General features: G+C 40.2%; 1 protein-coding gene across 1 annotated transcript in view; it reads left to right on the top strand.

The window, feature by feature from the left end:
* The window catches only part of LOC131077358 (uncharacterized), a 200,824-nt gene that overhangs the window by 151,992 nt on the left and 21,310 nt on the right, over nucleotides 1–27,522 (top strand). The window contains exon 5 of the mRNA XM_058014843.2: nucleotides 13,553–13,633. Coding sequence (XP_057870826.2) covers nucleotides 13,553–13,633 — 81 coding nt within the window. The remainder of the gene's footprint in view (nucleotides 1–13,552; nucleotides 13,634–27,522) is intronic.

Genomic DNA, 27,522 nt, shown 5'->3' with positions numbered 1-27,522 from the left:
ATCCTCCATTGGTGTGGCTGCTACAAACCGCTCCTTAGCTTGGGGCTGATCTACGGGGTGCACTTGATTGTCTTCTTCAGCCCTATCTTCCTCAGGCACAAGGATAACACAGTCAGCTGCTGTCATAGTCCGATTGACTGGTTCATATTGGTCAGCACTTGGCAAACTCCATCATTTCATCATCAGAGAGTATGGTGCTGCAACGATCTTGTGATCTTCGGTATTCGTTTGCAGCAAGGTAGGCACTCCACACTTTGCTGGTGATGCACTCTTCTGGTGATTCCAACAGTCCATGTTGGACTTTGACTTGGTTAACCGCCTCCATGCATAATGAGCAGGTGAATTCTGAGTGTGGGGTGTGGTGAATTTTGCGCCACCAAGGTGATAGCACACTCTCCAAGCATAATTCTTCATCGAGACCGAACTAGTTCTCAATCTGGTCCTTAAATCGTGTAAACTCATCAATGCTGGATGAAGGACTGGGGATATCCGGTTGTATTAGCTCTTCTAGTTTGGGGATATCCTAGAAAAATATTTGTCCTTGCAGCGCTAGCTCGACTCTTGATAGAAATGTCAAGCAGTTCAACTCTTTATGCTCTGCTGTGTTGTGGATCCTGCAGTGACCTGTAGATGCAAATTTGGATAGCTTCTTGGGGTACAACTGCACACTTAGCCTTTGCTGAATTTGGGAAATGTCGGACTGCGGACAGTCTTCATGAAGTGGCTGACCCGACATATTGACTCAGAATTCTTTTTTGGTATTTTCAGATTTTTTGATTTTTTTTGGTTTTTCGGTTTAATAGGTGAAAGATGCCAACTAGGAATTGGCTCTAATCTGATGTATTTGTTTTCAATCTGAGTCTTTGACCAGCGAATGTATGTTTTGGAATTTTGATAGAGTTTTGAGTTTAATGCCTTCTTTTGGGGTTTTATTTGTGGTTTTAGCAAAATAATGAATAACAATGAATGCACTATAGGAAAGATTAATTGAGATGCAATCTTCAGAACTCAGAATTTATTCACAGCAAATTACAAATCTAAAGAAATCACTACTAAACACATCCAAAGCCAAAATTGGCCTACAATGAGTCCAATGCTTGTTCGAATTGTTGAAATATGGCGACTGATCAGCAAAGTACTGTACACTCAGCACGTATCCTTGCCGGGATCCGGGGCCGGGTCGGGCCTCGGGCAGGGGTTCGGCAGCCCCCGAGAAAAGTGGGGGTTCGAGGGCGGCAGCCCCCGAGAAATTTTTTTTTTGCCGTTTTTTGTTGATGAAAACCGACATTGTAATAAAACCCTAAAAAAGGCCGACTTTGTTTTGTTGCCCTAAAAACGCATGTTATAAGCGGCTCGGATGCTTAAGGCATTGTAAGGTTGATGTACTGTTTTTGCTGGATAATAAAGAAAGATTGGACGACTGTGTATGGTGGACGTAACCCATTCTGGGTGAACCACGTTAAATCTCTGTGTTATCTGTGTCCTATTTTATTTCTTTATCTTTTGTATTTAAATCTGCATATAATTGTTAGTTCATATTTGTTTCGGATCTGCTTGAAACCCTAACAATTGGTATCAGAGCGAGGTTTTCTGTAAATTGGCAGGACTTTCAGATTTGAGTGGGAGCAATGGAGGATTCCAAATTCAAGGTTGAAAAGTTTAACAGCCAGAATTATTAGTTATGGAAAATGCAGATGGAGGATTACCTGTATCAAAAGGATTTGTGGCGGCCATTGGAAGGAAAGGCAAAGAAACCGACCACAATATTAGATGAAGAGTGGGACAATTTAGATAGAAAGGCACTGGGATCCATTCGATTGTGCCTTGCGTCGTCTGTAGCATTCAATATAACAGAAGCAAAAACGACTGTAGATTTGATGGCAACATTGGCTAAGTTGTATGAGAAACCCTCGGCTTCGAATAAGGTATTTCTTATGAAGCGTTTGTTTAATTTGAAAATGAGTGAGGGAGGATCTGTAGCGGAGCACTTAAATGAATTTAATACAATTACCAGTCAATTGTCTTCAGTAAAAATTACCTTTGCAGAAGAGGTTAGGGCTCTCTTGATTTTATGTTCTTTGCCAGAAAGCTGGAATAGCTTGGTTATGGCTATAAGTAACTCTGTCTCTGGTAAAAATACTTTGGTATTTGATGATATTGTTGGTGTTATCCTAAGCGAGGAAATGCGAAGGAAAAGCACAGGTGAGACTCCAACATCATCGGGTAGTGTTTTGAATGTGGAGAACAGAGGAAGATCAAAGGAAAGAGGAAAAGGCCCTGGGAATGAGAAGTCACGAGGGAAGTCAAAGAAAGGACGCTCTCAATCTAGAGGAAAGAAAGATTGCTGGTACTGCGGAAAGCCTGGTCATCTAAAGAAAGACTGTTGGTCTCGGAAAAACAAAGGAGGAGACAAAAATGAAAATGACAGTAAGGAAGCTAATATTGCAAGTAATAATTTACAAGATGCTTTAATCTAATGTTTGGATAATGTTAATGATTCCTGGGTAATAGATTCTGGGGCTTCATTTCATGCTACACCCTATAGAAAATATTTTCTAGATTATGTTCAAGGTGATTTTGGACAGGTATATTTGGGTGATGATGAGCCCTGTCAAATTATTGGAAAAGGAAAGATAAAGATCAAGTTGCAGAATGGTAATGACTGGTTTCTGCAGGAGGTAAGACATGTTCCTAATTTAAGAAGAAATTTAATTTCTGGAGGGCAACTAGGTAGTGAAGGTTGCATAGTTACCTTCTCAGACAGTATGTGGAAGGTCACTAAAGGATCATTAGTAGTAGCTAAAGGTGCGAAGGTAGGCACATTATATCTGTGTACTGGTAACACTTACTCTACCTTAGTTGCTATAGATAAAGTTACTGCAGGGACAACAACAATAAATGTTGCAAGAACAGATTCGATAATGTGGCACCATAGGCTTGGGCACATGAGTGAGAAAGGGATGAAAATCCTTCACTCCAAAAATCTATTGCCAGGACTAAAGAAGATTGATTTAGAGTTCTGTGAAAACTGTGTTTATGGTAAACAGAAAAGAGTCAGATTTCTCAAGGTTGGGAAAGAGAAGAAGAGTGAGAAGTTAGAGCTTGTACATTCAGATGTATGGGGACCGGCTCAGGTATCTTCTCTTGGTGGCTCTTGTTATTATGTTATTTTTATTGATGACTCAACCAGAAAAACATGGGTATATTTCCTAAAACAAAAATCAGATGTTTTTGAAACTTTTAAAAAATGGAAAGCTTTGGTTGAGAATGAGACAGGAAAAAAGTTGAAGTGTCTCAGATCGGATAATGGAGGTGAGTATTGCAGCAAAGCATTTGAAGATTACTGTTCCTTAAATGGGATTCGAAAGCAGAAGACAGTTCCAAGAACTCCACAGGAAAATGGTGTGTTAGAGAGAATGAATAGGACCATCATGGAACGTGCGAGGAGCATGAGATTGCATGCTGGATTGCCCTTACATTTTTGGGCAGATGCTGTACATATTGCTGTCTATTTGATAAATAGAGGACCTTCAACCCCTTTGGATGGTGGTATTCCAGAGGAGGCATGGACTGGTAAAAAGGTAAATTATTCTTTTCTAAAAACTTTTGGTTGCGAAGCTTTTGTCCATGTTGATAAATAAAACAGAACCAAGCTTGATGCTAAATCTCAGAAATGTACCTTCATTGGATATGGGATAGATGAATATGGCTATCGGTTATGGGATTTTGAAAATAAGAAAATAATTAGAAGTAGAGATGTTATATTCAATGAGAAGGTTGTGTATAAAGAACAGATGCAGGAAAAGAAGCATGAACAGGACAAACAAGAATATGTGGTGTTGGATGAGATTCCTGAAAATGAAGTGCCACAGGTACCTAATGCTCAGCAACAACAGATTGTCCCACAAACTCCTGCAAGTGTTAGACGTTCTACGAGGACAAGTAGACCCCCTGAAAGATTTTCTCCTTCTTTGTATTCTATTTTATTAACGGATTCTGGTGAACTAGAAGAATATGAAGAAGCAATGCAGGTGGATGCCAAACAACAGTGGCAAGTAGGCATGAAAGAGGAGATGGACTCCTTGATGAAAAATAAGACTTGGGACTTAGTCCCTTTACCTGCAGAAAAAAGAGCCTTGCCTAACAAATGGGTTTATTAGTTGAAGGAGGAGGAAGGAGGTCAGAAAAGATATAAGGCCAGACTTGTGGTAAAAGGTTTTGCACAGAAAAAGGGTATAGATTATGATGAAATATTTTCTCCAGTTGTAAAAATGACTTCAATTAGAACTGTACTTAGTCTTGTGGCTGCAGATGATTTACATCTTGAACAATTAGATGTCAAAACAGCTTTTCTCCATGGAGATTTGGAGGAGGAAATTTACATGTTGCAACCACAGGGATATGAGGTGAAAGGTAAGGAGAACTTGGTGTGCAGGTTGAAGAAAAGTCTGTATGGCCTAAAGCAAGCACCCCGACAATGGTATTTAAAATTTGATAGTTTCATGGCTGAACACGGTTATCATAGATGTCATTCTGATCATTGTGTATATTTTAAGAGATTTGATAATGGCAGTTATATTATCCTGTTGCTTTATGTTGATGACATGCTTGTTGCTGGGTCTAACATGCAACATATAAATGATCTTAAACAGAAATTAGCCAGGTCATTTGCTATGAAGGATTTGGGTGCAGCTAAGCAAATTCTCGATATGAGGATTACACGGGACAGGAAAAATAGAACCTTGAATTTGTCCCAAAGTGAGTATATAAAGAAGGTGTTGAAAAGATTTAACATGCAGGATGCAAAAGCAGTTAGTACACCTTTGGCTAGTCATTTCAAATTGACTAAGGAGATGTGCCCAAAGACACAGGGAGAGGTTAATAAAATGTCTAACATCCCGTATTCATCAGCTGTTGGCAGTCTGATGTATGCAATGGTATGCACAAGGCCAGATATTGCACATGCAGTGGGAGTTGTGAGCAGGTTTATGAGTAATCCGGGTATGGAACATTGGAATGCTGTGAAATGGATTCTTCGGTATTTGAAAGGAACTACTACGAAGGCATTATGTTTCAAAGGATCTACTGCTGCTCTAAGTGGATTTGTTGACTCTGATCTGGCGGGTGATATTGATTCACGGAGGAGTACTACAGGGTATGTTTTTACTATAGGGGGAACTGGAGTTAGTTGGATTTCTAGGTTGCAAAAGGTTGTTGCACTTTCAACCATTGAAGCTGAGTATGTTGCTGCTACAGAAGCCAGCAAAGAGATGATTTGGTTGCAATGTTTTTTGAAGGAATTGGGTCAAACACAAGAGGATAGCCCATTGTATACTGATAGCCAGAGTGCCATTCATCTTGCGAAGAACTCTGCTTTTCATTCAAGGACAAAGCACATTCAGCTCAGGTACCACTTCATCCGGACTATTTTGGAGGAGGGTCAGTTACGGCTTGAGAAGATTCACACAAGTGAGAATCCTGCCGATATGTTCACAAAGGCAGTTCCACAGGAGAAGCTGATTTCTTCATCAGTTTCTGTTGGTCTTCTTGATTGATAATTGTCGAATTTATACTAGTCAAGTCCTAGTGTTTTATCCAGCGGATGTTGCATGTATAGTGGTGTCGTGTAGTTTCAGTCTCCAAGTGGGAGATTGTTCGGTGTGGAGCCTGATCAGTCTCCAAGTGGGAGATTGTTGAAATATGGCGACTGATCAGCAAAGTACTGTACACTCAGCACGTATCCTTGTCGGGGTCCGGGGCCGGGCCGGGCCTCGAGCAGGGGTTCGGGGGTGGTAGCCCCCGAGAAAATTTTTTTTTGCCATTTTTTGTTGATGAAAACCGACATTGTAATAAAACCCTATAAAAGGCCGACTTTTCTTAACTTTTTCTAAATTTAGAAAAAGTAACTTTATAATATAAGATTATTAAGTTGTATTATTAAAGGTTCACCAAAGCAAAATATGTCTAAGTAGTTGTCCCCTTTGGCTAATCAATCATCCCCCTACACTGTGAGGGGATGGAAGTTAGGGAAATCTATACATCTGGATAGGAACTAGAGAAGTGGGGAGATGACAACAGGGATCTAGCATATCCCAAATATAACATTTAAAGGGTACAATAAACTCAACCTGCTGCAACGAACCTGACAGGGGCCCTCCTTCCAGCGCCAATTCTGTTGATGTGGAGGAGGGTAAAAAAAAGGCTATAAGATTACTCCTCGCAAATATGGATTGATATGATTTGGTTTTAGCTGTTTAGACATTCATCATGATCATGCCCTCCTTCTAGCGCAAATTTTGTTGACTTGGCTAAAATCGTATTGCTACAACTCTATCCAGTCAATGCAGAATAGAATGTTCTCGCTGAGTATCCTATCCTCTCTTGTGTAAGGAATCACTAATGTTGTTTTAATTGATCAAAGGGGACAACCTCAAGGTTCCAAATGTCAGTTCTTGATTGCAGGATAGCTCAGTTGTTTGATGTGTTTTGCTGGTAACACAAGGGGCCTTACGTTTACAACAAGCTGATTTGCATCCAACGATGCTGATTCTCAAGATGGGAAATAAAATTAAAGGGGAAGGGTTTAGGAAACCTAAGGACAGTGATGATAACGGCTAATGCAACAGGTAGACAAAATTCGATAAACCAGTTCTTGTTTCACCAAAGACACCCTCACAACTCGACAAGAATGGTGCAAGCTCCAAAGGATAAATGGATTTTCAGACTATGGGGATTCATCTAGGCACCCAATTTTGGCGCAGCCTAAAACAAACACCTATAGTTGAACTAAGCACAGTTTTGGGTTTAGACTAACCAAGCACGGTTTTGGGTTCAGACTAACCATGCACGGTGACCTACAATCAGCAGATCCCCAATGGTATGAACCTGAAATGCATCAAATACCCCCCACATTTTGCCATTAAAACCGTTGAACTCTAACTAACCAACTAAAGGGAAACCATGTAAACAGAAGAAAACAAAGATGACAAACACCATATTTCAATGTTCATATATTTGCTTCAGCTGCCATTACAACAATTTCTGCAGCAATTCTATGCTACTCCTAATCTGAAAAAAAACTGCATCTAGCTCCTAACTCCTAAAAATATAACTAGAATCTAACCCCTTACAATGAGAGGCATCCTGCCTTTTATAGATTTTACAAATTGAACCAGAGGCCAGGATTGACTGCATCCAACAGTCCTGATCTGCCTTCTAGAACTTGGCAGCTTTAACCCATGCCTAGTTAATCCTCAGTTATCCTCCCAACCACTTTCTCAACTACCTACAACTGTTTGGCATCAATTCAGGTCAATTCGGTAGTTGGAAATAATTGACCTATGTCACCCCATTTTAAATACATTAGACGGGGCCCACAGGTAGTTATGTACATTAAAGCAATTCAGTTTTGCAACTGATTTTCTGGAATTAGTTCCATTTGTGTATTTGTAAGAATGCATACACTTGTTGCATTCTGAGTGTTCTTTTATCTTCGTTCTGGTTGGTGGACTTCAACTCTGCGGTTCGAGTGATGACACGTCTCCTCGTGTTTTGTTTTATGCTCTGCGGTGTGTTCTTCATTGGCAGCGCCTGGGATTGTCGTTTTGAGCCCGCTCTTATGCATCTTCGCTTCTCGGTGTTGATCGCGATCCTATCTTGTTGATGTCGTCAATATGCAAACAATCAGTTTCAACCTGGAATAATCATTTTGAAAAATTAAATAATTTAATTTAACAAATATTAAATTTTTTAAGCGATGTTGGGCCTTGGTTCGACGAAGATGAAAGACGTTTGCTCTTAGAACAATATAAGTCCCCTCTGCGAAATTAAGGTTTTAAGATTAAAATGTGCGACTTTCACTCAGTTGACTCCTTGGCAAAACTTGGCTCTTTACAATCTTTGGGCGATTTTTACTATGTTTTTAAAAATGTCAAACTTTGACATGAAATGAGATTCGGCCATTTCAATTTAAAACAGCGAACTTTATGTGGCGAGCTTAGGTTTATTTTAAACACCTTTCTCAAGGAAATTCGCAAATTTCGAGCAAATTGCGCGATTTTGCATGTTTAAGTTTTTAACGCCCCCTTCATTTTGTAAACTTAGGCTTTTGGTTTAAAAATGCGCGAGCTTTTCTTTATTGGCTAAAAATACCCGTACTTTGATATGAAATTCGGGCATTCACATTCAAAGTGTGATTTTTAGTTATCACTTAAAGTGCGTAACTTTGGCTTGAAAAAATCGGCCATTTCCTATGGAATTAGCAACTTTCCACCAAGCGCATGTGTACTTAATGAATTTTGAGACTTTACATAAAATATGCAATTTTGTTTTACCAAGTTAAAGGCCCCATATTATTTAATGAAACTCGAGCTTTATAGGAGAAATGTGCGACTTTGGTCTTTGCCTTTGAATCGAACTTCGGGCATTTAGGTTGAGACCCACGATTTTCCACCAAGTGCCCTCGCGTTTTTACATTTTTGGCCATATTAGAGGTTCTGTTTGATTTCGCGAAGGCATTTTGACATGCGATTTTCACTTGGTTTCAAAGAAAATTCAGGTATTTAGGGAGTTCTGCACGATTTTGTGCCTTCTCTCTTGTGCTTGAAAACGTGTGACTCTGTCCCTTTGCCAAACTTTCTCAGATGTCTCACCAAACTTGGGTGCTACTTAGGGTTTTGATGATGTTGCGTATTCTAGGTGAAAAACGCGATTTTGCTTCTCGAAAGCCCTTCACTTTGTGATTTTAGGGTTTTGAGTGAATTTGGGCGATTTCCTTTCTTTTGTTTGCCCTTTCAACAGACTTAGAAACTCGGACATCTCAACCTACATATGTGATTTTGCTTTTCTAGCTTCTTAAACACCCATTTCATTTTTGTGAAATTCGAGAGTTTCTACGTTTTGTGCGAATTTCAGGCTTCTTGGTTTTGGTTTAGAATGAACCTCGGGTTTTGATACTTTAACTCCTAACTTGCCAATCGGGCATTTTGATCTTTCTGGGCGATTTTCTTGTTTTGAATTTAGACATCTAATAGTAGACTTGTAAACTTAGGTGTTTGGGCTTCACGAGTTTATGAAGGCACAAAGACGAACAAGGCAAAGGCTTTCTCTCCTTTACAAGGGCAACTTGGGGGTCCCCGTGAAGGGTGGGGTGTGTGTGCAAAATGCACAACAAGAGGGAGCTCTAGGTACAAAATTAAGCTGTTTTGCTTTCCAATCACCTTCAAGCATGCCGAGGAAAACTCCAAAAAAATATAGAGAATAATGTTATTTCTTAGTATTTACAAAGGCGAAACCATGTTTAGTATTTTTTTCAAGGGCAATATATTTCGCGATTTGTTTTGCCCTTGTTATTCCCAAAAATACCGCGAACTTCACACCAAAGTCGTACTTTAGAATAACGAAGGTGGTCGAAGTTCTTAAAGTTGAAAGTCGACCTTCATCAAGGGTGCAAATCCTCATTTTTTTTGTTCTTTCCAGATCGAGAAAATACCGAAAACTGTGAAGGAGTTTTTTAAAACATTTTCACCATGACCTGCCATCTTTGAAGTAAACCACAAACTCCATGCAAAAGTCAAGAAAGCCAAAATCAAAAGAGTTGCTAAACCAAAGCATGGCATTGGCAAATGTGTGGGCTTGAAATATGACCTCGACCTTGCTCAAACTGAGGAAAATACCGAAAGTCATCGAGATCCGATTTAAAGTTTTTTAGGAGCCAACGGAGTGTGATTAAAGTTCAACGGAGTCAATTGTCCAAGTTGTCATCGATCATTCTAAAACCATAAATAATACCAAGTTTGGGCGTTCTTTTTAAAAAGAATGAAATTGTTTTGCTATCGCCCTTGTCAAGGCTGATAAAAACACCAAACTAAGTTTCAAGTGTTTAAAAAAAAAAAGTTAATTTTTTTTGAAAGAAAAATCATTTTCTTCTAAAGCCACAAGATACTGAAAGCGAAAATCATAAGTCTTTGTTTTCCCCTTGATGTCAATGAGGATAATCCCAAAGTGGCCACCAAAAGCAACAAAAACTTAAAGTAATCAAAGTTAGGCAAGGTTGTGCGACTTTGTCAAAGAAAGAAAACACCTAGTTTGGTAAAGATTATTTAAAATTGCAAAAATAAAATAGAAGTTCGACAGAAGTAAGTCATCGTATTTTTTGTTGTCGTCCTTAATAATCTCGAATAAAACACTGAAAAGGACCAAAACGGGTTTGAAACATTTAACTCTTGCTTCTTTGCTCTTGATATTGCCGAAGTAGGGCCTAAGATTGCTTTTAAACATCAAAACATTCCAAAACACAAAACAAAAGGCTTTCAAAAACCTAGACTCCATTCAACAGGCGGTTCAAAAGGAGAAAGCAAGGGGAGAAAAATGTGAATGGGTGAAAAAGCCTAAGTTTTCACAAATACCGACCCTAGTGCTAAATGAAATCTTATGATCCATGTTAAGTGAAAATGCACACGGATGTGATGAAGTAGTATGCTTCAAAGGTTCCCGTTTGTGATTTTAGTAACTTTTGTCATAAGGGTCGACATGATCAATGATATTTGCTATAATTATTTAATCCATGAGAATTAATTCAAGTTAAATTAAATATTTGCAGATTGATGCCACTGGAAGAGATTGTTTGTAGGAGAGTGAGCAATTTGCTCGCAAGATGACTCTGATGGCGGGTTTGTAAATGTGACGATGAGGAACGTGCTGCAGGGTTGAAGGCAAAGCATGATGATGGCGAGGAACAAAAGGGAGATACAACCACAGTGCCGAGGGGCCAAAGTGATCCCAGTCCAAATCTTTGGAAGGCAGCAAAGCACACAAAATGCTACAGGAGTATCTAGAAGTAGAGAATGAACAACTAGAAACAACAAAATGAATTTGTTTGTAAAGACAATTTCTTCATTGTAAAATGACTACTTGTGGGCCCCGTTTAATGTATTTCAGAAGGTGGACACAAGTTAGTTATTTCCCAGCTACCAGATAAACCTTTTTGTGCCTTGAGCCTAGTGAAACTTTGTCTTCTAGCAAGATTAATGGAAAATAGTTGCAGGTAGCTGAAAAGGTGGTTGGAGGTGGTTGAAGTCATTAACTAGAATGTTGTCAGAGCTTCTAGAAGGCAGGTCATAGCCATTGGATGAATTCAATTCTAGCCATTGATCCAGAATGTAAAATCTATAAAAGGCTAGTGCATCTCTCATTGTAAGGTGGTTAGAAGGTTAGATAGTTAGGATTTTTACAGCTAGCAGTTAGAATTAGGAGTAGAAATAGTATAGAGTAGAAGTTGCTAGACAAAAATTGTTGTAATGATAGTTGAAGCAAGTGAATAAACATTGAAGCATGGTGTTTTGCCATTTGTTTTCTTCTGTTAACATGGTTTCTTTTCATTAGATTAGTTAGAGTTTAGTGATCTTAACGGTGAAGTGTGAGGGTATTTGATTCGATTTCAGGTTCATACCATTGGAGGTTTGTTGATTGTAGGTCTTCGTGCATGGTTAGTCTAAACCCAATATTGTTCCTAGTTCAACTATGGGTATTTCTCTCAGATTGTGCCAGAATTGGGTGTCTTAATGAATATCCATAGTTTGAAAATCCTTTTATTCCCTTGGAGCTTGCACTATTCTGGTGGAGTTGTGAGTATATCTTTGGCTAAACAGGAACTAGTTTATTTGAAGTCTGTCTACCTGCAACACCAACTGTTACTATCATTGTCCTTAGGATCCCTAGACCCTAATCCTTTTGTTATTTATTTCCTCTAGTTTGAGAATCAAAGTATCACTAGATGCAGATGAGTTTGTTACATTCTTAAGTCCCCTCGTGTTTACCAACAAAACACATCAAACAACCGAGTTATCCTAAGTAGTCATAGTTAATCCTAAGTTATCCTAAGTAAGTCCCCTCGTGTTTACCAGCAAAACACATCAAACAACTGAGTTATCCTAAGTAGTTTCCTTGTGGCCGTTGATCTACTTGAGAAGGAAACAATCTGGGAAAATGAAATGCAGGTGGAAAGTATAAAGCTCGAGGCCTAGGAAAAATTCTTTACTGTCGCCAGACCAATCTCGAAGCAAAATTTTACTAGGGCATTGAAATTCTTTTCCATTTGGGATGCCTTCTAGAAGCAAGAATTGGAATGGGAGAATGCTTTTGCCATGTATGCAGATGACTTGGACGGAATGGAATTTAGGGTGAATATGCTGCCACATGTCACGATGGAAGAGGTCAGCCCAGTTGTGTTCAGGTTCATCAAACATACTGCCACTCAAGAGGATAAGGATGTGCCTTCCTAGGAGATAGCTCCTTGCGCCACTTGTCTTCCATGCGTTTGCTCTTATTGCCATTATGGGAAACCCTAATTATGGTTTTGGTGTTTGATCTCAACTGTTGATCTTAGATTGATCTTGGCCTTTCATTTGTTTTTCGGAACTCTATATAAACTCCTATTCTCTCATTTTATTGTGTGGAGAGATTTATGAAATTGTTGCTAAGAGCTACTTTGATAATAAAAGTTCATTTGCATTTTGCTTTGAAACGTTATTGTTCTCGTGTGGTTGCATATTTTCTTCAACAAAGAATAGATTTGCTTACAAAGTTGTTAGATGAGTGAAATATTTGATAGTATAGATTGGTGAAACTATTGCTCATACTTTTTTTGAACAAATGATTTTTGTTCATCGTGTAAAGTTAGCCTGGAATTATATTGTGGGTGCTTTAACTTCTACTTTGGATAAATATTGTTCAATTGATGGTATTATTCATAGTATGAAAATATTTAGCACAACCCTTGAAGTTTGCACTTACTTTGTGTAGTTGTCCTTAGTGTGGCGAAGCAAAGTGTTGTTAGTTTCACCTAATCTTTACCGTCTCTCGAGTTCTTAGAAGTGGTATAGAACTTCTAAACCTTTCTCCTTTTTTATCCTTTTGTTTTGAAATCCAACAGTGAAAATCCAAAAAGATATCATTTATTGTCAAATTCGTCTAAGTCCTAACTTGTGAATGATATCAGTTGAGCGTAAGTCCCCCTTGTATTTCAGCAAACATAACCAAGGAAGCTATCCAACATAAAGTCTCTAGTTCGCACATATAAACCTTGGAGTTGTCGTATGGTCTTCATGCAATCTTGGCATACATAGTGATTTTGTTCAAGAGAGGGTAGAGTGTCCTTGGACATTTTATTCTAATGTTTAGTGAATGATAAAACGTACACCAACATGATCCAATATAGTAAAATTCAATTCTTGATACTCTCTTTTCTTGTTGAAATTTGTTCTTTTTGATTATGAGTTCTTTGCAAGGGTGTCAATCCATTGCTTTGAGTATCCCCAATATAGTGCTTCTAGGAACAGTTGACTGTGGTTTCTTGCAGATTTTCACTGTTGAAAGGATCGATTTGATATGTTCCTGTTGATTTGATTTGTAGGTTCTTTATTAGATTCTCGAAGTTAATTGCCATTTTTTATGCTAGTATTGCAAATTCAAATTTCTTTTACCTACCTAGTTTTAGTTTGGGTTTTTTATTAAAACATTTGACTAATAGCCAAATGCCCATGTAATTATGCAGAACATACTGATTCCTTATGCAGACCATACAAGGATAATAGGAACATGATGCAAGAAAGGTTTCTTGAACAGAGTATACAATGTAAGTTCATTTGTCCATAAACCATTTTTGTAGTAGCTGCTTACAAATTTGGTGCAAATTGGTTCTTTCTATCAATATAAGTTGTACTAGCATCTACAGTTTGCTTTAATTGCAATTTTTTTCAATGTATCCATTATATAGTAGATATTCAATTGACATGTTGTTTCTTGTGTGCATCAGTTTCTATACTGAATTGAGAATAATTAATAAACATGTTATCAATGGTTGATTCTTCCCTAACAAAATCTTTATGTAGAATACACAATTTGTGTTCATTCATGTTTATCCTTATAGAATTGGTTTATTTCCTTTCTATTTTGACACCTCAAAATTTCCAAAGGCTTGGTCTGTTTGGAACTTGTAGGCTCTCTCCTAAGCCATGTCCATTCTAGAATACAATCCATGCCATGTTCATGTGAAAAATTGATTCATGGATCAGCTTGGGTCATCTATGTGGCAGCTTTGGGCAAAACTAAGAAAAAAATCAATATTTTCATGACATTTGAAGCATTTTCATATTTTGCATGTTTAGGGCCTTTGGAAGAGAATTTGGCCTTGGGACTTTTTTTGAGTGCTTTGATCTAAGGTATCTAATTTGTATCTGAACTTTAAATTTTGAGCAATGGTCTAGGAGCAATGGCCTTGACTAGTGGGGCTGCCAAAGATAAATATATCCAACAAACATTTTCCGTTTTGTAATAAGTTTATTCTCATTCAACATCCAAGGAGGACACAAGTCACTTCTAAGTGGCAAGTCTTTGGTTCTTATTGGGAACCGTAATTTACTATTTTTAGTAGATTCTCTAGTTTTGTATTGTAAAGTTGTATGATAGCTAAATTTGAAGCATGAAAGTAGCTTAGAAGGTATACATCTCACCTATAGGCTTCATTTTGTATATGCTATCAATTGAAATAAAAATTTGTTTTATTCTCTAAAATTTAGTTTTATTTTTTGTTTAATTGTTTCTTATTAATATATTAAGTCCCTGAACTATTGTATTGTCCCTCAAGTTACAAAGTTAATTGAGATTAGTAGTATTGTAACTTATTTACTATTGCATGATTGTATCTAGCATTGAATGTAGTCAGGATAATAAAAGTTTGTTTGAACAAAAGATCAATTTGATTACCTTTTTGATAGGTGTAAATGATTGCAATAGGTGCTAGAGAATGAGTTGTTCACTCCTTAGATCTTTGACCTTGTTGATCAAGATGGCTTTGGAAAGATGATGAACCAATTTGCGCAAATGCTTCAAAACACTCCAAGTATGTTTTGAGCCACAATATATAGGCCACTTGGTGGTCCATCTCCCTTCAAAGTCCAAGGATACTTTACATCAGCACCTTTGGAGGAAATATTGATGTATATGCCATTGACAGTTGATTTTGAACTTGGAAAAATATTTATCTATAACTAGTTTTCAGATAATGAGAAAATCACATTTACCCCGTTCCAAAGCCAAAACTCATGTTCAACAATGGTGGGAAGCTAGTGTGGTAGCCAAGGAGGAATTACAAGAGATAAACTTTGATCACAAGGTAGATCCCACTAAGTAATATATTGTAGAGTCATCAAGGATTTTTTTTTTCTAGAGGATAGTATGAAGAAACGCATATTTAGTGGCAGCTATCTAGACAAAAAAGACAAATTGGTGAAGTACACAAATAGTTTTTATGCACTATCTATAAAAGTAGCTTGAAAGATTTCAAGAAATATTGAGTCCTCACTTCACCACTACATCTAGATAAGATTTGTAAATGTTGAAACTGTGTGGATTGCCTACCATTATTTGGTGAAGATTGAAGGGAAATACAACTCGAAGGTAAGAAGGATTCTTTTGCAAGTGTTAAACCAAGGCGAGACAATAAGGCTACACTTGTTGGAGGGCAATGAGGCTAGGATTCTTCACCATAAAAAAAAACACTGAAGTAAAGTGGCAAGAAGACCTGGAAAGACATAGGCATGTGGCACAAGACTTAAGAGCTTGTGGCATGACCATGAGGACTTGTTGATGTGTCTTTTGTACACGACCAAACACAGAATAAAATACCTAAAGGTACCTTATCCTCTCTTGAACAAAGTTCCCGACTGCTGAAGATCTCGCCGAAGAATTAGTTAGAGTAACTCCAAGGTTCTGTTATGTAGGATCTCTACGTGTGGATAAGCTCTCTGTGGTATGATGTGATTTTGCTGGAGTCACAAGGGGACTTACACTTGATGACTTGAACGTTTGATTTGCTAGAATCACAAGTCCTATTTACTAACTAGAATGCGAGAAGATGGATGAATGACTAGGTGGCGTCCTACTGGGCTGGGTCTCACCATCACGCTTGAACAATCTGACACCAACTCAGTGTGATCTTCTAAGGGATGCTTCCAATACATTCAAATCGTACGCCATCAGACACTGATCACCATTCAAGATAATGCATGAACAATAGATGTGTACGACTTAAGATTAAGCTCATTTTATGCCAGTTGACCACGTAGGGCGCACTTACAATCAGTAAGAGGCTAGTGGTATGGACTAGACGGATTCCACACAGGTGCATTCAACAACTTCTTTCATTCAATTTAATTATCTATCATCTAAAATGAAGATTCAACAAGAGACCATGCATATTGCAACGAAACAACACACTTCACCATAACTTCAATGAAAATGGAGTTTGTTTACAATCACTGGCAACAATTTCTTGCCTTGTCCTCTTAATTTACTCTAATTGCTATTCTATTAGTTGACTATTCACTATTTCTAACTATTCACCCCACTACTGACTATTGACTAACTATTAGCCTTTACAAATGAGGAGCCAGGGCTTATATAGCGCTCTCAATACAATTCAATGGCTTAGATCAATTTTAGATCAATGGCCGAGATTTTACAATGAAAACCCTAATTAGGGTTTGTTACAACCAACTCAATTCTGACCAATGAAATAATTGCATTATTTGGACACATGTCTTCTCTGGAATATTCGGCCAATGGATAATTGGGGTAGGTACATCGAAGTTTATGCCATCTTTGATGAGTCAGGTACATTGAATCTGGACACGCTGAGGTGGACCAATCCGACTGGAGGAGTGATGACTGGGATGCCACCTTGTCTGACACTTGCAACTTGGTAGATATTCAATTTGATGATGCTGAGAAGCTAACTTTAATTAACTCTTCTGAAACTGTTTGCCTCTTCAATGAACCCTTGCTTTAACCTCCTTTGTCTTCGATGTGCAGGATGGATGGTGTACCTTTCCTTGGAATGCTAGACTGTGCAGGATGGATGGTGTACCTTTCCTTGGAACGATGGATTGGAAGATGTCGTCCTTGATGATGCTAGACTGGAGAAGGTCATCCCTGATGATGCTAGACTGGAGAAGGTCGTCCTTGTTGATGTTGGACTAGAGAAGGTCGTCCTTGTCTTGGCCTGGTCTTCTTCAACTGCAAGACAAATCAAAAGATGATTAAGGACACATAATAAATTCATTTCAACATAGTATTTTACACTTTAAATCATAAACAAGAAGACATCAAAATGAAGTTTGTTCAAGATTCATTCCAGGGACAGGCTCTATAAGAATTTCACCTTGGACCCTCTGGAAGGGTCAGGAGTGAATTTTGCATTCCTGGCCAATTTAGACCTCACAATTAGCTCCTCGCCTGGCCCAAACAAGGTGAAAAATAGTAGTTTCAAAGGATTTCACCCTGGACCCTCTGGAAGGGTCAGGAGCGAATTTTGCATCTTTGGACAAATTCCATCATGTCTCTACTCCAAAATGCCTTCCAAGGCAAGCATACGCTATCCTTCTCCTCACCAAAGGCTGGGAATCCACAACTTGACCTTCCTCATGGGCAAACTAGGTGATTTTGGGAATTTCACTTTGGACCCTCTGGAAGGGTCAGGAGCGAAATTCCTTCTTTAGGCTTCATTTTACACTTCCTTCACCTCAATTCATCTTGCAAGGCTTAAATAACCTCCCTCCAGTCTTTTCATGTCTTAGGAATCAAAATCTTGCCTTGACACAAAGGGGAAATAGTGATTTTGATGAATTTCGCTTTGGACCCTCTGGAAGGGTCAGGAGCGAAATTCACTCTTTACTTGCCTATTCACACCCAATTTCACTTTCTTCACTTCACTTCATCTGGACTCCCTCACATTGAACCCATTTCCCAACTTGCCAATATTGGTTTGATCTTCACAAGGCCTAAAAGGTCAAATTCGCTCAGAAACCTAGCCAGGGACAGAACCTATCTAGAATTTCTCTCTGGACCCTTTGGAAGGGTCAGGAGCGAAATTCTAATTTTAGCTCAAAATTTGCATCTTTGGTGATCAAACATCTTTCCAAGGCATTCCAAATAGCTTCTCTTACCCTAGTCTAGCCCTGACTTGGCACAAAATTTAGAGAAAAGGATGGTTTTAGTGTTTTTCGCTCTGGACCCTTTGGAAGGGTCCGGAGCGAATTTCTTGTTTTGAGCTCATTTCCTCATATTTGATGACTTCAATTCACCTCCAATACTAAGGACACATTGCCTCACTCCTATCTAGGCCATAAAAATCAAAATTTTAACTTGTCTTGCAAAGAAAGTAGGTGATCCTAGGATTTTTGCTCTGGACCCTTTGGAAGGGTCAAGAGCGAAATCCTTGGTTTGGGCTAATTTCCATCATTTTTCAACATCAGTTAACTTCAAAAGGCAAGAACATGTCTCCTCGCACCCATCCAAGCCATGAAAACCTAACGTTTGACTAGACTTGCAAGGAAAATAGGTGATTTAAGATTTTCGCTCTGGACCCTCTGGAAGGGTCAGGAGCGAATTTCTTCCTCTAGCTCAAAATCATCATTTTCGAAGACCAAAATCCATTCAAGGGCAATCTCAAGGGCTTCTATCATCTTTGTCTAGGCTTGGCTTGGCACAAATGTGAGAGGAATAGGTGGATTTTAGAATTTCACTCTAGACCCTCTGGAAGGGTCAGGAGCGAATTTCTTAATTTAGGCTTATTCTTCCATCATTTCAAGTTGAATTCGCCTCAAAAGGCTAGAAAACACTTCCCCTCTCACATCCAACCCAAGTTTGACCCGATTTTGCAAGGGAAAATAGGTGGCTAAAGAATTTTCGCCCTGGACCCTCTGGAAGGGTCAGGAGCAATTTTCATCATTTGGCTCAATTCCTTCAAACTTGATAATTATTGACCATTCAAGGACATGCCTAAGGACACCTCTAATCTTGACCCACACTAGACTTGGCATAAATTTGAGGGAAAAGATAGGTTTTGCACAATTTCGCTCTGGACCCTTTGGAAGGGTCAGGAGCGATTTTCCTTTTCTATCCCAAAATCATCATTCTTTCAATCCCAATCTTCTTTGCAAGGTAAAATTTGATCTCTTTTCGCCTAAGGAAAAAGGTTTTAAGCCCTAGCAAGGTTGAAAATATAGGTTTGGAAGGAATTTCGCCTTGGACCCTTTGGAAGGGTCAGTAGCGAAATTTCCTTTCTTGGCCAAAACCCTCATTCTCCAATGCTTTCAAACATCCCCAAGGATTTCAATATGCCCATTCTCTCTTTCAACATGCCTTGGACATCAAAATTGGGTCAAACAAGGACGGAAATGCATCTTAGGTAGATTTTCGCTCTGGACCCTTTGGAAGGGTTAGGAGCGAAAATCTCATTCTAGGCTTGATATTTCATCTTTTATTGCTTTCCATCATTTCTCAAGGCAAGAATATGTCTATCCCTCCTCCATCATGCCTTGGACACTAAGAACTTGGCCTAACAAGGAAGAGAATGAGGTCCATGAAGATTTTTGCTCTGGACCCTTTGGAAGGGTTAGGAGCGAAAATCATGTTTTGAGCTTGATTTTTTCATTTCTCCAACTCCAAACCACTTCAAGAAGGTAACTAAACATCATTCTCATGCAAGGAACAAAGTCTTAAGCCTAAGCAAGGTCAAAAAGGTAGGCTTGTAAGGAATTTCGCTCTGGACCCTTTGGAAGGGTCGGGAGCGAAATTCACCTTCTTGGCTAGAATCCTTCATTTTTTCAAAGCTTTCAAACATTTCCAAAGTCCAAACATGTCCACTCTTCCCTTCAAGATGCCTTGCAAATCAAAATTTGGTCAAACTAGGGAGGAAATGAGCCTTAGGATGATTTTCGCTCTGGACCCTTTGGAAGGGTCAGGAGCGAAAATCACAATTTGGGCTTGATTGTTCATTTTTCAAACTTCAATTTTCTCCTGGAGGCAAATATAGATCATTCTTCATCAAAGGAGCAAGGTTTCAAGCTAAAACAAGGGAGCAAATGAAGTATATAATGAATTTCGCTCTGGACCCTTTGGAAGGGTCAGGAGCGAAATTCTCTTTTAGGCTAAAATCTTGATCTTCAAAACCATCCAACTCCATCTCAAGGCAAAAACATACTAATTTATCTTCCAATGTGCCTTAGAGACCAACACTTATTCAAAATTAGAAAGGAAATGAGAGCTACAAAGATTTTCGCTCTGGACCCTTTGGAAGGGTCAGGAGCGAAATTCACCTTTTGGGTTTGATCCTTGACTTTTCCAACTCTCATCCTCTTTGGGAGGCAAACATAGATCCTTCCTCACGCATCTCCACCTTGGTCCCGACTCTTGCTAAAAGAAAAATGAGTGTTTTCAAGAATTTCGCTCTGGACCCTTTGGAAGGGTCAGGAGCGAAATTTGACATTTTGGTCTCTCCGTCAGGATCATTTTATGGAATATAACATTTAAGTATAAGACTCTTATACTTTAAGTTATATTCCATATATACTGTCAGGATGTTTGAGAGTGGTTTCGGACCTCCAGGAGTTATATTGCAAAATCTAGTTTTTGGAGGATTCTTCAGTTTTCCAGACAGTCAAATTTTAGGATCAGGACATTCCAGACTTAGCCTAATTTTAGGGCATTTGAAGATCAGGATGACATTCCAGACTTCATCACTCACCAACTCGACCTAACTCAAACCTTCAAGGATGATACTCACTCACCAAGCAAGACACAATTAGCAACAAGAGCAAAACCAGGCCCTAAGGAAGACTCCCAAAGAAACCCTAATTCTGGGGCCCCAAAGACTCAACCTAGCTCAAGCAGAGCCTGCTATCCAGGTGATCCCTCTGGCGACACTCGAAAAGAAAAGGCTAACCAACAAAACTCTAAAAGACCCAAAAAACAAACCCTAGAAAGCAAAAAGAAGGGGTCCCCATTTGCAATGGGGCAATGTGTGAATACGTCACAATAGGACTATAGTTAGGAATGATCTCCTAGCAGACTTGTAGAAGATGGAGACATATTTTGCACCATTACTTGTAGATCCCTGTAAGTGGATAGGGGAGAGGAGTGCAAATAAACATACCACCATCACAAAGTTGGTGAATGGGAAGTTCCCATGTTTAATTCATGGAGAAGTTAGAAGGACTTGATCTTTTTCGACATGTCAAGATATTGAAACGATAAACACCTCACTTGCATCTGTATTCCTTTAGATGGATGGGTTAGGGTAGAGACACATGTGTTGGGATAATTTTCTTAGCCACTTCAGATGAGGTGATCTATGATAGTACTACTATTTTGTTGGGACAACCCATGTATAAGAAATATTGTATTAATGGGATTAGACCTTGGATCATCATCATCAAATTCTCAACGTAGTGGATACTAGAAATGACTCCCATAAAGCTAGTGTTATTTATCAATGCAAAGTAGTCTCAACATGTAATTGCTTAGACGTCAATATTAGACTTGATGAAGAACAAAAGATCACAACCACATGTGCTATAATACAAACTTTGTTAGCACAACAAAAGCATATGGATTAGATTCATTTAAGATATAAAGACGTGTTCACTTTACCAACATGTGTACCTCTACATTGCTAGGTGAAGTATTTGATTGATATTGTCCTTGGCACATGACTGCCAAATAGGCTAGATCAATCTAGAGAATGATGAGATTAAGTGACATTTATATGCTAATTGAAAGAGGCCACATTGCTCCAAGTGCCTTACATTTTAAATTCCTGTTGTCATTTTATGACACCCGTGGTCCATCAGTGAGAACCGATCAGAGATATATTCTATGGACCAGCGCTGCCTGAGTTGATCAAAGAGAAAACAATGGAATCATGAAGTGTGAAGTGTTGTCTTGCGGGAACTCTGGAACCCCTAGGTTCCCAAGTTCCTAAGTCTTCTCTTCCTCAACCCCTCAACTTCGGAACCCCCAAGTTCCCAAGTTCCTAAGTCTTAGACCTTGGAACTTCGGAACCCCGAGGTTCCGAAGTTCCTTTTCTAGGTCTCCCCTTTTCCTTTTGCTTAGTTCTCCTTCCCTTTCCTGGAACTCCGGAACCCCGAGATTCCGAAGTTCTCTTTCCCCTTCCCCGGAATTCTGGAACCCCAAGGTTCCGAAGTTCTCTTTCCCCTTCCCCGAAATTACGAAACCCCAAGGTTCCAAAGTTCTCTTTCCCCTTCCCCCGAATTCCGAAACCTCGAGGTTCCAAGGTTCCTTTCCCTGGCCTTCTCCAGAACTCCAGAACCCTGAGGTTCCGAAGTTCCCTCCTTGCCTTTCTTCCTTCCTTTCTCCGGAACTCCGTAACCCTGAGGTTCTGAAGTTCTCTTCCTTCACTTCCCCTCTTCTTTCTCGGAACTCTAAAACCCCAACGTTCCGAAGTTCCTTCCTTAGACCTTTTTTCAGTTCCTCGGAACTCTGAAACCCTGAGATCCCGAAGTCCCTGCCGCTCTCCTTTCTCCTTCCCGGAACCCCGAAACTCTGAGGTTCCAAGGTTCTTTTCTTGTCTTCCCCCCTACACGTAAGGTCCCACACTTCGGGGTTGTTTCCTTGTTTCACAAGGTTGCTGTGTTGATAGCTCAGCAAGGGTGCAAGCTTTTGTTATAACAGTTTTTGGCACGCCTGGTGGGACTTACTTTCGATTTTTATGTTAAGGATTTAATGATGTTCTTAGTGTCTCAGCCTTTAGAGGTAGTCATCTCTCAAGCACTTGGCGACTTTACTCAACAAGTCCAGTTCTTGTTCATGCGAAGTTCCTTCTCTGGAACCCCAGAACCCCCAGGTTCCCCAGTCATCAACTCCGGAATTCCAGAACCCCCAGGTTCTGAAGTTCGCAAGTCCGGAACTCCGAAACTCCCAAGTTTTGAACTGCCTAAGTCCTCAACTCCGGAACCCTGAGGTTCTGAAGTCATGTAGTCCTAAGCCCAAGCCAACTGAAGGTTCGGTGTGTTCTTCAGTTCATCAAGCCTTTGGAGGCAATATCTTTCAAGCACCTGGCAACTCTGACATCATTTGGTGGATCTGTGGTATGTTATCAGTCTCTGGTTGAGAGGGTCCGTCAGCTCTCTTTAGGCATTTTGATAAACAAGCTCCTCTTTCAAATGCTTTAAAATGAGTTCATATCATGGGTGTAACATCTATTCACCCCCATTCTATGAAAATGCTAGCCATTTTTCCCCTCCTTACCTACAGGACCGAACTAGGACTGCTCCTAGTTTCAACCCAAACAACTTCACTTTAGCAATAGGTGGGTACTTTCCAAATGGTTGCCACCCACCCACCCCTGCTCAACCTTCTTGGCAGCCCAACAGCCCCAAGATGACGAAAAAAATGCAAATTGTAGAAATCAAAAGTGCGTTGCTTGATTTCACCAAGCAGCTGGAGGAGTTGAAGAGGCAATAGGAGTGGGATTTGCAGCAGGATCAGCTTGCTTATCAAGCTCAGCTTCAAGAAAAACAGATGGGAGCCCAAAGACAACATGAGGAGTTCCTTGCAAGGCAGCTTGGCTCTGCTAGGAAGAAAGAAATCAAACAACTAGCAGCCATAGAGATGCGGCTCATACAAGAGGAGGTTTCTGCCCCAAGGGTTCCTAAGTTTGAAATTCCAAGCTTCAGGTAGGGGAGACCTCCCAAGCCTTCAATTAACCCCCCTAGTTTCAAAATTCCAATTTTCAAGGGAGCTCCAATGTTATTATAGAGGAGCCTTCTCCTCATTGCCTTTTGCAAAATGCCCCACCACCTAGGCCCTTTGCTTATGCTATCTCCTTTTTTAATGGCGGACCTGTTGTATGGAGGATAGATGGTTCCCATCCTCATCATGAGGAAGGGGTTCAATCACCCATTGGTGAGTCTTCATATGCTCTAAAGGAGGAGGAATCGACAATGCTGCAGGAGGATATTGAGAACAATCAGTTGCAGTAGCAGGTCATTGAACACGAGGAATGTGAAGGTAAACAGGAGGACACTGTCCTCTCATTTGTCAATCTTCCTTTCTTTATTGATCATGAGGAGAAGAATATGTCTACACCTCCCCCAGTGGTAGCTCTAGAGCAACATGCTAGTCTTGAGGAGGGCACAAGGGGTAATGTTTTTACTACAAATTGCATGGCAGATGGATCTTGCCGTGAACCTGAGGTTGTTGGATTCTGTTGCCAAGAGGAGGAAACAAAAACAAAGAGACAATCTAAAGATTTTATTTCTTCTTTTGAGGTGTCTCATAAACCTGATATTTGTGCTGATGAGTTGGGTATCAACCCATGTGATTATGATGTATGTTGGTTCCCCCTTGTCCCTGAAAGTGATGATGTTGAATATGAGGTCTTGATTCAAGGTGAAATTGTTTCTTTTGGCATTAGGGATGATGTGCATGAGCTTGAATGTTTCAGTTGGGACCAACATGCCGAGTTTTATGACGTTGAGCAACAACATGTTGGTCATGTTGACAGTCTTTTGGTTGCTCAACTTGACAGCATACCTGAGCTTTTCAAAGTTTCCAATTTGATGTGTTTGAAGAGCCCCCTTGTGCTGGCCAAGACAAAGATATGGTATACTTTTCATCACCATGTGAGTTCGAGGCCTTTTCTTTTGGTTTCAACTCACGCCAAGAGGTCACCTATTGTGGAAAAAATGATGCCCCCTTGTATAAAAGAGATGCCTTCTCTTTTGCAAGGAGTAGTCCTTTTGATGCTTGCTGACTCCTAAAAAACTCCCCCCTTGCTACTATGTGTATGCTTCATGCATCCTCGGATGTCTCAGGTGGCTATTTTCTATGGCTTCCCTATGGTGGCAAGGTAAATGGTGAAGTTTTCTTTCACCACACGAGTAGTATGTGTGATCTAATGGATGCATACAATAGATTTCAACCATTGTAGCTAGATGGTGAATGTAACAACTGTATGAGGGGGATCAACTCCTTTAAATGGTTCCTCTTTGACAGAGGAAAAAGGATCAGTTCCCTCTTATTGTAACAATGTAAGTATTAGTTAGGTTTCTTGTTTTCCAAGAAGTGCAGGAGAACAGGCTGTTCCCCTTCAGAATGGCTGATCTTGATCCTTTGCAGGTTACAAAGGAGACAATTTTCTTTTTTCTTGTAGTTGTGACTCTGCGCCCAATGGATTGCCTAGGCTACTGATCTATATGCTTAGCAAGCAAGCATTCTGCAGAGGTCGCCAAAAATGTTGTCATTTTATGACACCCTTAGTCCATCAGTGAGAACTGATCAGAGATATGTTCTATGGACCAGTGTTGCCTTACTTCATCAAAGAGAAGACAATGGAATCATGAAGTGTGAAGTGTTGTCTTGTCGGAACTCCGGAACCCCCAGGTTCTCAAGTTCCTAAGTCTTCAACCCCGAAACTCTGTAACCCTGAGGTTCCGAAGTTCCTTTGCTAGGTCTCCCCTTTTCCTTTTGCTTAGTTCTCCTTCCCTTTCTCGGAACTCCGAAACCCCGAGGTTCCGAAGTTCTCTTTCTCCTTCCCCGGAATTCCGAAACCCCACGGTTCCGAAGTTCCTTTCCCTTGCCTTCTCCAGAACTCTAGAACCCTAAGGTTCTGAAGTTCCCTCCTTGCCTTTCTTCCTTTCTTTCTCCGGAACTCCGTAACCCTGAGGTTCCAAAGTTCTCTTCCTTCACTTCCGCTCTTCTTTCCCGGAACTCCGGAACCCTGACATTTTGAAGTTCCTTAGCCTTTTTTTCAGTTCCCCGGAACTCCGAAACCCTGAGGTCCCGAAGATCCCTGCCACTCTCCTTTCTCCTTCCTGGAACCTCAGAACCCTGGAACCCCGAGGTTCCGGTGTTCTTTCCTTGTCTTCCCCACTTCGGGAACCCGAGTTTCCGAAGTCCTCGGACTTCTTTCCGGCTGGCAACACTTCTAGATAACGTCATCAACACTCTGATGACTTTGGTCACTTGTGCACTTTCTTTTGTGGAGCTACAGGGGTGCATTTAATGTTTCTGGCAGGATTTCCATCAAGAGAGATACGGGGCCATGCTTGTTGTGGTGACTTATGTCATGTCTGCATTCTCTGACTTTGGAGGGTCAGTCAATCCACCCTTCTCAAGGTTGCCTTTTTAGAGTATGGCAAGGTTGCTTGCATGTACAGAAAGTTAAGTGCATGCACTTCCTTGCACTCCCAGACTGACATTTTCCTGCACACACAGGGGTCATGATCACTCTTGTAACCATTTTTCTATATAAAGGTTGTTAAGCCTCATTGTAAAGGGTTCTCTCCCTGCTTGCTTGAGCTAGTCTATGCTCTCTCTCTTCTCTTGTATTATTTTGTATTTTGCAATTGTAAGTTGGCCATTGGCCTTATGATTAATTGAAATCACCATTCTTGCCTTCCTTCAACTTATGTATGCTGTGTATGTTTCCTTACCTTCATCATAGGTGTATGTTTTGTGGCTCTTCTCTCACATATGCTGTGTTAATTCATTTTTGAGTGTGACTTGTGGGAAACCTTCTCCCCTCTTGACATTCAACGAATCCTAACCTCCATACGTCCATTGGGGTCACTCATACAACTGAAGTTTGTGCATCTCCTAGGTATTTCAGTTGATTCTTTGTGTCATTTCGGGTAGGGAGAGAAACAATCTCTTATCTTGGTGCATCACCTCCTTTCATTTTAAGCATTTCCCTCTCCTCTTTTCCTCTGTAAGTTGTTAGGATAGGCTTATGAGTAAGTTTTGAAATGTTGAGTTGGTTCAACACCTGCACTTGGATTGAGAAGGAAGCCGGCCTTCTCCAGAGATTCAACCCCCTACACGCAAGGTCCCACACTTCGGGGTTGTTTCTATATTTCACAAGGTTGCTGAGTTGATATCTCAACAAGGTTGCAAGCTTTTGTGATAACAATTTTTGGCACATCCGGTGGGACTTACTTTCGATTTTTATGCTAAGGATTCAGTGTTGTTCTTAGTGTCTCAGACTTTAGAGGCAGTCATCTCTCAAGCACTTGGCGACTCTGCTCAACAAGTCCAGTTCTTGTTCATGCAAAGTTCCTTTTCTAGAACCCCAGAACCCCCAGGTTCCAAAGTTCGCAAGTTCGGAACCCCGGAACCCCCAGGTTCCGAAGTGCCTAAGTCCTCAACTCTGGAACCTTGAGGTTCCGAAGTTATGCAGTCCTAAGCCCAGGCCAACTGAAGGTTCGGTGTGTTCTTTAGTTCATCGAGCCTTTGCAGGCAACATCTTTTGAGCACCTGGCAACTCTGCAATCATTTGGTGGATCTGTGGTATGTTATCAGTCTCTGGTTGAGAGGGTCCGTCGGCTCTCTTTAAGCATTTTGATAAACAAGCTCCTTCTCTTTTAAATGCTTTAAAAGGAGTTCATATCATGGGTGTAACTTCTATTCACCCCCATTCTTTGAGGCCAGCCATTTTTCCCCTCCTTACCAACAGGACCGAACTAGGACTACTCCTAGTTTCAACCCAAACAACTTCACTTCAGCAATAGGTGGGTACTTTCCTAATGGTTGCCACCCACCCACCCCTGCTCAACCTTCTTGGCAGCCCAACTAGCCCCAAGATGATGAAAAAAGGCAAATTGCAGAAATCAAAAGTGTGTTGCTTGATTTCACCAAGCAGATGGAGGAGTTGAAGAGGCAATA

The sequence above is a fragment of the Cryptomeria japonica genome, chromosome 4, assembly GCF_030272615.1.
Source record: "Cryptomeria japonica chromosome 4, Sugi_1.0, whole genome shotgun sequence".
Taxonomy (NCBI): domain Eukaryota; kingdom Viridiplantae; phylum Streptophyta; class Pinopsida; order Cupressales; family Cupressaceae; genus Cryptomeria; species Cryptomeria japonica.
The sequence above is the reverse complement of the archived record's forward strand: the minus strand, read 5'-3'. Positions and strand labels throughout refer to the sequence as shown.